We start from the raw sequence: 12523 nt of genomic DNA, 5'->3' as shown, positions 1-12523 counted from the left end.
AGTTTTTCTGAGAATCAGTTTCCTTGACTCTCAAATGAGAACAACTATTATTTATGTCTTAGGTATATCATGAAAGTAAGTTAGAAAATTAAAATGGATTTAGTATAGCAACATAAACACATTGAATGCTCAATAAATAATATTCTCGACAGCAAAAGTAGTAACATTTTAAAATCATCCTTTTAAAAAATTAAAATAATAAAAATCGTCCTTTTCACTGATAATTTTCAGTTAACATTCTTACTTCCAGGTGCCAGTTGTGCTCCTTTCCCTTCTAGATAACCGTATAAACAACGAGAAATCACGTGTAATCCATTCCCTTCGGTATCTTACAATAATAATTGGAAGTATTTGTATACTTTATTTTAAACTTTGAAAAATTCTATATTTTTTCAATCCAAATCTAAGTTACCTTAATAAAAAAATATGTTAAAGGAGACATAGCTGGGCTGATCATTTGTATAAATCTTTGCCCCATGAGAGAAGTAGGATACATATATCAAATATAATACTATTAAGAAAGTTCTAGTAAATGTAATTACCAGTTTGTTTCACAAACACATATTTTTTAACTGGATTAGTAAGATGATAAATGGGCAAAGACAAACATTACTATTTTAACTGACTTTATATATCTTCCTAGAATTCATTTTTATTTAAATAGGAAGACTTAAAGCTAGATATACATGTGTTAGTATTTATATATTCTATTTAAAATCTATACTTTAATATGTGCTATATTTATTTAAAAAGTTGACAGCCTAATTAAATATCTATGATCAAAAATCTTAATATACTTATAGAATGTTAATCACTAGTTATTTTTAAATTATCTCATTACTTTGTAATTATAGATAAATTTATTGATAATTTTACTTTTTTACCAGTGTAATCAAGCCATATTTAGTTGGAAAAACATATTTGTTGAATAGAAATTTAAATATCCAAATTAAAATATGAATTAGTTTCAGATATAAAAATCTGAAAATTGTAATTCATTTTTGTACTCCAGTGAAAGATATTAAGGTTATACCCTATGAATCTAGAAAAATTAACTTGTTTCTGTAAGAGGAATGCACTGAATGAAAAAATGCTGAATGGGGCAAAATGATCTATTGTTGCTGAACTGAATAGAAATTATAAATTCTGAGGAGAGGTAAAATAAATTCTTTAAAAATTTCCCCTACATGCATGAACTGGATTCTGATTGTTTGCGATATATAGTAGTTTAGCTTCATTAAGAAGTCTTTAACCCAAAAGTTTAACTCTCTGTGGCCTCTGAAATCTTATTTCTGATTGTTTTATGTTCATAGTGAGAGAGGGAAAAAGAAATATTGCTAAGAATTGAATTTCCCCATCTTCTTTTTATGAAGTCTCTAGTAGCCCTGCTTCATTTAGTCAACATATGCTTGGTTTTAAATGGAAATGAATTGATCTCTAAGGCATACGCCACACAATCTGAGGAGGGCTCTAAACCCCTGAATGTAATCAGCTGCCACTTCCACAGTTGCCTGATAAGCACTATTGAATTCTAAATGAAGACTCTCAGTATCACAAAAGAGCAACGAAGGGACATTTATAGGAGACAGATCTCAATAAATCTGTACTTTATATATTCTAGTTTAATGTAACTGGAAATGTTCAAAACAGGATAAAGAAAGGAGATAAAAAAAATATGTTATGTAATTGTTTTACGTCTCAATTGAAGGCTTTGGAAGGTGTCCCCAAAATATCTCAGGAAATAAATGAAGCACATAAACATTGAACATTTACGATACCCCTTTTATATTTTTTCCTAAATGACCAGCAAAGCAGAACATCACTATAAACAGATATGTGTGCCCAAACTCTCTTTCCATTACCAGCTTAATTATCTTCCACTGCCAAATCCCTGTTTCTGTAATTGCTTTTCGGTTTTTTGGTGTAAACATCTCCCCAGGAGAAGATTGTGCTGACGATGACTCAATCACTCAATTTTCTTACTCCCCAGTAGCATCTGTACCATATCCAGGAGGAATGTGAAACCACATTCCCAGCATTTTCACCAAGCAGTGATGGTCATGGAAGACTCCATTCTAACTTCAACCAAGGGAATTTTCTCTAAATGATTTATTTCCTAAGTAACATCATCATAGTAGTTGAAATCTAGTGAAAGAGAAACAATTATATACAATTCCTACACCATAAATCTGGTATCTATTTTGTGTTATAAGCCATAGATTATGCTCTTTCGGCTTTCATCTTGAATAGAAATTATCTGTAATATTTTTTCATAATCTTTGATGTTGTATCTATCTCATTATAAGAATCTGATAAAAACCATTAACTATATTTTTGATGAAAGAGATTTATTGCTGTCTGCCTTTTCACAATCTATTCTTATCTTTATACTTCTTTCTTCCCTCTTCATTTACAATTTAAAATATGGGTTTAATGACCTACTAATTTCTCTAAAATTTTGTTTTAAGATGCTTTCTTTTTTGCAGATGGTGGAATACCCAATAATTATTTCAATTGTTTGGATTTATGAAAATTTGCTCCCATATTGGTTAACGTTATTAGTTTTTTTAATCTCATTAATTCAGTTGGTTTTACTATTTATCACCATTTCTTTAAAAAATATAATACTTCTTTCAAAAGTACTTTCCATGACATCTTTGTTGAAAAAAGTTTGGAAGGCCTTCCTCTTCAGTAAAATAAGTATTAGGTATTTGCTTGCTCTATTTTAAGATACTTTGCAGAACTCTGCACATATTCTATTCCATTCAAATATGAATAATATTGATGCCTATATATTTTTTATTGCAGGAATTTCTCCTCAAAAACTTAGAAATACCTGTCTTTAAGTATTGAAAATAAAATGCGTAAACTATAAAGCTGATCTGATTTTTAACACCTTTAAAAAGTGATGTTTATTCTGCTTAGGAATTTGACAAAAATTTTTCCTTACAAAATTTAAAATTTTATACAGTACATAACACTAATTTCCAATTATTAATTTTTTATGGCAAGCAATAAGACTTGATGATTTTTAAGTCACTTTTATCACATCCAATAATTATATAATTTTTCCCCCATTACACCATTCATTGTTAGTTTTGATTGGTTCTTTTCCTTTGGAAATGCCTATTATTTTCAAAATGTGGTTTTGTGTTTTTCCTGCATGCACATTGCAGATTCTCACAATTGTTGTGGCTTCTACTGAAAGCCAGAGGGTAGACAAGATACAAGTCAACTTCCATATTTGCTGTGAAGCTGAAAACATACAACTTTCTGTGGATTCAAAGATCTAGGCCAGTGTTGAGTGGAGGAACAGATATTTGCACAGATAGATCTGGGATAAGATAATAGGCCAGATGAGAATCAAAGCTCCAATCTTACCTGTTTACTAGACATTCTAGTTAAAGACAAACTGACCACAGTCTCCTATGGAAAGGAAAGATAAATGGAGGAAGAAACCTGTATTCTGTCTTCTTGACATATTTACTTAGAGAGAACCACAGAGTGTGGGCAATAGCCTAAGGAAAATCATAATCCAAGAGGAGCAGCAGGCAATAAAACATTCTCTGTAGATTGTTGAATGCAAATAGTTGTATCATACATGAATATAATGCTATAGATAAAGACATCCATGATGAGCAGGCAGGCAATAATTCTCCCCCCTTATGATTATATTATGGGTATAATACAAAAAACAAAGGGTAAGAAGATTGTGCATACCAGCAAAAACCAGCATCGAATTCCTTCATCCTTGATGGCAGTGGCTTTACACTGCTTGTCTCTACGAAGTTAATGATGTTAATATTTTAATTGGATGTTGTTGGCATTCAAATAGCTCACTTGCCTGTCTCCCTGCTGTTCTCCAAAAATGCTCTTGGCAGACAGTCCTCTTTGCTCATGGCGCAATAACCCCATTTTTAATGTATAGAATGGCTCTCTTCGGTGAATAAAATTCACAACTCTTTATATACCCAAGAGATGCAAATAAATCTGCTGAGAAATAGTATAGATCCTGCTTTGAATAAATTCAGGTAGTGGTTAAGCAAATGTAAAGAAAAGAAGAAAATCTTCATTAAGATGAAAATAAAATGAATGTTTTCGAATGCAAACATTGAAATCACATTTAGGCCTTGAAGTCCGAATATACTTTCATTGTGTTGCTCTAAAAATTATGATGCAACATGTCATCTCAAGTGCACTTACCTGGAATTCCTAAGTGATAGCCAGTAGTAAAGTTGGCTTTAAATCCTCCTTTTGTCAATTCCTTGTTGGTGATGAAAAGCACAGTCATTCTGTTGGAGGTTGAGAATACGTCCTTTACAGGACCAGGCCCTGTATACACAGCTGCTCCAAAGGAAAACAAGATAATCACTAAGATGATCCTTTAACTCTAAAAGGAAATATACCCTTTTTCTCATTTCCACCTTCTAGAGGTACACAATATATGACATGGCTTGTTCATGGAGCAGCTACATGTAAGTAAATGTATATCTTCTTTTACATTTTGGACACATTTTCTTGAAAAGCTAACTTCTCTCCTGACCTTTCCCAATATTACTTGAGGTTTCTGTAGCTCTATAATTTAATGATGAATTACTCATAACATTTTCTGGCTTAGCACCACTACTATTCTAAGTTAGTGTTATCTCAGAAAAATGATTATTTGCCTCCTTTTAAAGACCTTTATAAAACAATGGAAATTATAGCCTCCCTTAGTAATTCCATTTAATTTGTTTGATACTTTTTGTGGATTGAATCATTAGCCTAATCTGAAGGATGGATTAATTAGAGACAGATAAAATAAACCTAAATGGTGGTTTTCAAAATGTTTTGAACTAATCCCTGGGCTTTGGGGATTTCATAAACAATGAAAATCTCTTTACTAAACAATAAAGCCTTAAGCTAATTAAAAAATACATTCATATTAGTAAATAATTTCTATTTTGGAGTCCCTGAAAGCAATTCCGTTTCAAAAGAACTTCTTGCCCACAAATTTGAAAACTATGGTTCTGAGATCCTTTTGGAATTCTTATTTACTTTTCAATGATTGATATAAATTGTAAGAGGTGAAATGATGAAAAACTAACTTTCCTTAGATCATGAGAACACTGAAGTTTTCATTAGAAGGACAACATAACCTAAAAATGAGAAAACTATCCAAAATATCTTTATAACTGTATATTAGAAAATCAAATTTAAAGTTCCTCAGTTCTTTCTAGCACCAACCTCCTGGCTCCACTGATTCTTTCATTGCTTATTTGTCCTCGTGTGGCTCTCAAAATCCTCTCCTTGTGTTCTAGTATTTTGTGGAATTTTGCTGAAGAAACCTACATAATGGATGATGTACTACTATGGCTGTGGAACCCTCTCCATCACTCTACCCTTTCATTGTGATAGAAAGTGCCCTCTGCAGTCCTCATCCACTGGTTGCAATGTTCATGTGGTTGCATCCTGATTGCATCAGGCCAGTTGATAGAAAATTATTAACATGAGTTCAAAGCACAGTTAGATAAAACACTTTACTTATAAAGGATATTGTTTCATGCATTCTAATTTACCCTTTATCATTTTTATGATTTAATGTGTGAAGTAGCAAGGGACACATCTTTCTTAAAAACCGGTAGTAGTTAAATAAGAAATTAGCTATTATATTTGACTGATAGATTTTTATTATGTTAACATGTATTTTATGATCTAGGTACAATAATTTTCTCAAGAATAGTACATTTCTCTCATGTTTATTAAAAAGTTAATGATCAATACAAAATAGATTGTAGGAAAAAATCAACTTCAGTCAGTTTTCGAACCAATCTTAGATATTTATTAAAAGTAGCTAGTACTAGAGATATAGATAATCAAAATAATAATAAAACATAAAATAAAAATTATTTAAAAATTTTGCATAACAAACACAATTTGTTTTGTTAGTTTGAAATGAAATAAAACTTGATTCAATAGCTATGTTTGGACATCTGATGTGCACATGATGCATAGAAAACTGCATAACGGGTATTATTAGCTATTAGTCTCCAAGGTATAAGGCTTATTGTAGTGAATTAATACCAAGTAGTAAGAACTGCTGACTCAAAAATATTAATCCTGGTTTGCCAAGAATCCTCAAGAGGAATATTATTCTATCATCATTGCAAACACCCTCATATTAAAAGCTCCATATAAAATACCACATTTTATGCTACTGTTGGATTTTCATTTTGTTAGTCGTAAGAGTGATTACATTTATTGAGAAATGCTCTCTTCATCAGTCCAATACCTTGAGCCATACAACTTTCATAATATTTAAATTGCAGACTTACCTAAGAGCAAGGAATCATCTCCTTGACCATCTCGGATTTCAACTACATCTGCAATATTTTCTAAGTCAAATTCTTGAAAATGAAGTTGTATGTTCTTTCCCTTTTGTGCATTTAAATTCCAAACACCTTAAAAGTAATAAATAATAACACTTAGTTTAGAACACACTTTTTTTCATTTCTTTTAAATCTTCACTCTCTTGAGAATTTCATATTGCTTTTGAAAAATTTTTTTCATTTTATGAAAAGCAGTATTCCAAAATGTTTTATCTGTGTGTGAGGAAACACCTTGGTCTAATAATAAATATTTACAGTAAAGTTTCAATAAAATTTGAAGTAGTTTCTTTGAACAAATCAATAAATTTATCCAAATCTTTCAGTGTTCCACTGGTTTTCAGAATTTTAGATCATTACTTTGCACAAGTGATATGTTTAAAAGATGTCTTCAGTGCGAAGTAGAGATGATAATCTCTGGTTCCCCAAACAAGTCAAATTAGATTAATGGTTGTTTATTTTTTTAATCAGATATCTCTCTATAATAGTGACTCTATTATTCTATAAAAGTGATTATTCTATAAACTTATCTCTGGATCATTTGAAGCAAGAAAAGTTGACATTTTCTAACAACACATTTGTCACTGTCATTAGGGCATATCATTCACTGGTAGAATTCTCCATTTCGACCCATGGTGCTAACGAGGTGCAGCTGTAGATAGAATAGGTCTGTTTTCCAGACTTACCAGAATGGAATTTTTGTAGGATGGGCTGGAGAATCCGCATCTTTAACATAATTTCTCCACAACGATAATGAACTTCTCTATTAGGAATAATGATCTAGACTTATGCTTCATGCTAACTAGTTTTAGCTAACTAGTCTTACTAGACTTAGGTTTGTGTGTGTGTGTGTTTTAGTGATCTTCCTTATTATTTCATCTTTTATACTGAGAATCTAATCACATTACTCTAGCTGCTTTATTAACTCTATATTTACAAAAGGTGTGGATGTCACAATTGGCTCTTTGCTGCTTATACTTTTCATTAACTTTATTCTATGGAATTGCAAACTTGTTATATACACTACAGACATTATACGTATAACCAAGGAGTGTGATTAAGAAAGTGGTATCTGGAGTAAGGCTAGCTCTTTCAGTTACTGGTTTTATTCAACTTTTAAATTTGAGAATTCTAATAATAATACCTGCTTCAAAGAATTATTGTAAGAATTGACTGAAAAAATGTATATTAAGCACTAACACAGAACCTGGCCTGAAATAATTGCTAAAAAAGTTAGTGATATATTATTGTTATCTCATAATCTCATAAATGTGACAAGCGTATCCAGATATGAGAAATGTATAGCCCACTTTGCTGGGTGTTGAAGGGAAACCTTGATATATACAATTGTTTCTCATGTTATAGAAAAGAAATGACTCACAGAAAGCCTGATTAGGATAGTTGTTTGGAAAATTCATAGAAGTGAAAGTTGTATTTGGCTCCCACAGTTCAAAAGGTCCTCCACAGTCCGCTGAAAAGAAAAGCAATGTAAAATCATTAGCAATACTGTTTATTTCAGAGATAGTACTATTTACTAAAAAGTTTCCAATTCCATTTCTTTAAATATTAGTTTTGACAGATAAATTTTAGATTTTGTGTATGAAGAAACCTTGCAACTTAAATAAGGGAAAAATACAGGTAAACAGGTCTCTTTACCCAGGAAGGTCTCAAAACCTCAAATACTCCTGTTCTTTGTGAATCTCCAAAAACACATAATAGAGTACATCGTTTTCCAAAATATTTGGGCAAGGAAACATTTTTGCTCAACATCTTTTATAGTCTGCATGAGTAAGTTATCAACCCTCTGCAGTAAAAAAGAAAATGATTCTTTATAATAGAAAAAATCTTGTATCTGTCAGTCTTTTATGAGAAAAGCTAATAAATCACTAATCTTGTCATTTCTTGCTTTTTTTCCTTTTTTTCTACTTTTTTTTTTTTTTTGGTAGAGAGGAAGCTTCACATCTTGTGTACTGAGGCACTTGACTGTCAGGAAAGGGAGACGAATGAAAATCCATTTGTTTAATTATTGCCACAGAGTGATCTGATACCCAATAGTGTCCAGGAATCAAGTTGGGACTGAGCTTAACACAATTTATTAGAAAGAGCACAAATCTTACAGTTAAAAGTATGATGCTTTAAGAAGGTAGATTAAATTTACGAAATTCTTAACATACTTTATATTTATCTTCTTATTAGAAGAAAATTCTAAAGTAACATAAAAACTCAAACTACTTTTAGTATTCCTAGTTTATCTTATTTTTATTATCATTTCATATATATGATCAAAAGAATAAAAGTAACCTAATCTGAAGTATATAGAAAACTGAAATAAGTATATGTATATTTCCTATTATTAAAGACATATGATACTGGAAACCCAATAAGATAGTAATCAGATTATAGTAGGGATAATTAAATGTCTCTACTCCTATGACAATGCCTGTAGTCATCCCTCTTTATTGATCCCTCTTCTACAAATCATATGTTTTATTTATGCAGATTTTTTGAAGGCCATGTGCATCTTCCAAATTTGTATGTAATAAGCCTCTTAGATTTGGGTTCAGGACGTATTTGCTAACACAGAGAAGCAATTGTCGTGGCTTGATCATAGTATCATTGTCAATTTATCCTATTCTACGGGGTACTAGGGCCTGGTCTACCTTATATACCCTCCTTGGTCAAGCTTGTCTGGACCCAGAGGAGCTTAGCATGAATAAAAAACCTCTTACAAAACCTTGTCTTTTGCACAGTGCTTCTACACATATTGTCTCATCTGGGAAAAGAACATTGTGTGTAAAAGGAAGATATCTTAATAAAACTGGTAGATTAAAATTGTTGCTCCGAGTTGTGTCTTTTCAAGATTTGATTTTCTCTTGTATAAAACAGATATGTATTAGAGATTTTCAGGTTGTTGTAAAATTCAGACATAATTTATGGAAAGTGCCTACATATTGCCTGGCATTCTCAGTACTGGCTTTCAGTGCATTTCTCTGGATTAGATAATTACTATTAGTATTTCTATTTAAGCACTGGAGGTATTCAGTTACTTGCTAATACTGTGCACATTCATTTAATGTCAAAGACAAAACTTCAACTCAGTCTCAGACTCATCCCATAGCATGTTGTTGTCTCTTATTAGGTTGATTAAACTCTGAATTATTTCTACCATGTGGTCCAAGCCACAAGCAGGATTTAGACTGAGTCACAATAAGTGGCACTTGGTGGGTGTATGACATATTCGTGATGGGTATAGACAAAGAGAAGGAGGGCAGAAGAGACTATAAATGAAAGTACTAACAAGTAAGGTCAATGATAGATCTAGAAGAAAGAAAGCACTGTCCATAGGGTGCTGAAGAAGATACTTGAATCAAAGAAAGAGTTATAATGGGGAGTGAGGGCAGCTTCTCTACTGGAAAGCGTGAAAGGCTGAGGGAATTGTCTGCTCCCAAAGAAGCTGTTCCTCCGAAGCTAATATCTCCTTGATCTTGTGACAGATTATCTTGCAAAGATTTCTGTAGAAAAACCTACTACAACTCCCCCAACTCTCACATACACACAACTCATTTAATTTTAATAATTCTAAGTGTCATGAAATGCTTGCTTCAATCTTCGATGAAACTAATGGGGAAGGAAAAGTATAATGCAGAAACAAAAACAACGCTGTAGATTGAAGACTGGGGAAACCAGCTTTTTCTATTTCATAAGTTTAGCCATGGCCAGTGTGGCCAGTACTTTTTTTTATTTTTGTTTTTGTTTTTGTTGTTGATTTTTAACCATCATGTTCATTTTCTCTTCAAGGAATAGGAAAATTTCAAAAGTAGATACTCCTAATATAGTAAATAGTCAACATTTTGGAAAATGTATTGAATTTTCATAGCTGAATACTTAATAGTACATAGCTGAATACTTAACAGTACATAGCTGAATACTTAACAGTACATTATATTATATGTAGATAAGTAGGGAGGACTTTAATAAAATCACAACCAGAACTAAAATGTTGTCAAGTGTAACTGTTAAGCCTGTTAATGGTAGACAGTTTACTTAGCATTTCTCCACTAAACAGAAGTCTTGGAAATTCATTCCTTTAAAATACTTAAGAAACACTTTTTGAAATGCATTTCATATATATTTTTATATCGAATAACTGACCAGTATGATATCTCTAGTCTGATAAAAATATCAGTTACTCTCTGTATATAAATGACTGAGGAATTGACAAAGGCACTTTCAACCATCCTAAATCTGAGGACACATCTATTTTAATGTAATGGAAATGTAACATGTGCTTCTTAATAGAGGAGCCAAAGACTCATGAAATGTAATTCTGGATATCACAGTCATGCTGTGTTATTAGATAAACCATCCTTATCCAGAGAACGAGAATTAAATAGCCTGTCTTGTATGGGGAACTCTATTTATTTACAGTTGTTAAACTCTCATTTTTCTTTTTCTTGGAGCTGTTATTTCAAAGATTTGTATTCTGATTAATTTCTTACTATGCCAATAGGGATTTTCACTACATACACTATATAAATAATATGCAGTATTTTGCAAAGTAGTTGTCAGGGATAGATAGTTTCCTTGAAGCATGTCATTTTTAATACATGCTTAAGCCTCTGACGTCCATGAGGTATGTGTCAATGTGGAAATGTTTACTCTGAGGTGAAAAGGAGAGACTAGCTTTCATTTAAAATAGCTGGTTTCAAATTAAAGATCTGTTTGGTAAGACAAGAAATAAAAATATGGTAAAAGGTTTTTGATTGGTACTCATGTGAAGGAAATAATAGATGTAGCTTGAGAAGTAATATATCACATTGATATCTGAATATGTTAAAAGTTACTAATTTTAAAATCAATAATTATTTTTCATTATCATAGTAATACATAGTTTTATAATATTATAGAAAAGTTCAGATTGTAATATCAAATTTTCCATTAAATTTTGTCCTCAATTTATGAAAATTTATATTTCTGTTAAAAGGTTATAGTGCCCAGATATAATGGTAATATAAATTAAATAAATTTAATTTAAATTAAATTTATGACAATAGAGTTTAAATTTTCATTTCTCGTGGTTTAAATTTTATTTGCCATTAATAGCAATTTACCTAATGTTAGCCCTAATAAGTAGGCTTTTACTTTTAAAGGTAAAAAGATGGAAAAATAAAATTGCCCAAAACACATTGATACAGAACTATAGGAGTGCACTTAATATGTCATTTGCTAGGGGTTTGAATGTCAAGTCACACTAATAATATAAAAAGCAATCAGCTCTGCTGAAATATGGCTATCAATTATAAGAGAGGTGGATAGCTATTGATTTATTTCTATAAGAAGAACTAAAGTTAAAGATTATTTTGCTCTAAGTATAGTGTCATGCTTATTAAACTTTCCAAATTAACTTTTATTTTGTCTCTGGAAATGGAAAATGGCCTAATAATGGCCCAAAAGGGCAAACTGTAGAAATAAAAATTGACTAGTAAAATAGCTGAAACTATAGTTTGTCCTATTTTTTTTTTCTTAATTATCTTTAACAGTCACAGAAACAAGTCAGGGGCCTAAATGTGGATTTCTTTTTTTATATAACTATTCTATTTCATAGATATCTTGTCATGAATTATCTCAACTGTGTTGCAAATTGGCATGATAATTGTGTAATGAAATGTTTACTTTTTAAAAAAACATTCTCAATACAATCTCCACATTTAAATAATTTGTGCCAGTGTCACAGGGCTACAATCTTAGAGCTGATGCAGCAGCAACTGAAGCCAAAAAGTAGAAGAATTTCTGCAGTTATGAAAAGTGAACTTTTCATTTCCACAAATTGGGCACAATGTGGATCCCTAAAAAAAGGGAAGGAAACTGATATTTGCTAGTCAGTTACTTGTCTGGGATTATTTTCTTATATAGATGTTCTCTCAGAGCTAAAGAAAGGCAATTTATTAGCCAGTCAACCATGGTTTCCTTTCATTTCCTCTTAAACAAATCAGCGATCTGGAACCAGGAAAGCTCTGCACAAATAAGAATTTCACTGAACCAATTGCAAATGGTATTAGAATGAAATTGTTCAGAATGTATTTGATGATAATTAACATTTTCTTCTGGGCTAAATATTTCCCTGAAGTGAACCATTTTGAAAGCAGAACAAATGCACT

General features: G+C 31.4%; 1 protein-coding gene across 1 annotated transcript in view; it reads right to left on the bottom strand.

The window, feature by feature from the left end:
* The window catches only part of TMPRSS15 (transmembrane protease, serine 15), a 116018-nt gene that overhangs the window by 41130 nt on the left and 62365 nt on the right, over window positions 1-12523 (bottom strand). Inside the window, 3 exon segments of the mRNA XM_011358244.1 lie at window positions 4204-4344; window positions 6315-6440; window positions 7747-7836. Of these exon segments, the coding sequence (XP_011356546.1) occupies window positions 4204-4344; window positions 6315-6440; window positions 7747-7836 (357 nt within the window).

The sequence above is a fragment of the Pteropus vampyrus genome, unplaced genomic scaffold (assembly GCF_000151845.1).
Source record: "Pteropus vampyrus isolate Shadow unplaced genomic scaffold, Pvam_2.0 Scaffold38, whole genome shotgun sequence".
Classification (NCBI taxonomy): Eukaryota; Metazoa; Chordata; class Mammalia; order Chiroptera; family Pteropodidae; genus Pteropus; species Pteropus vampyrus.
This window is presented reverse-complemented; position numbering and strand designations above follow the sequence as displayed.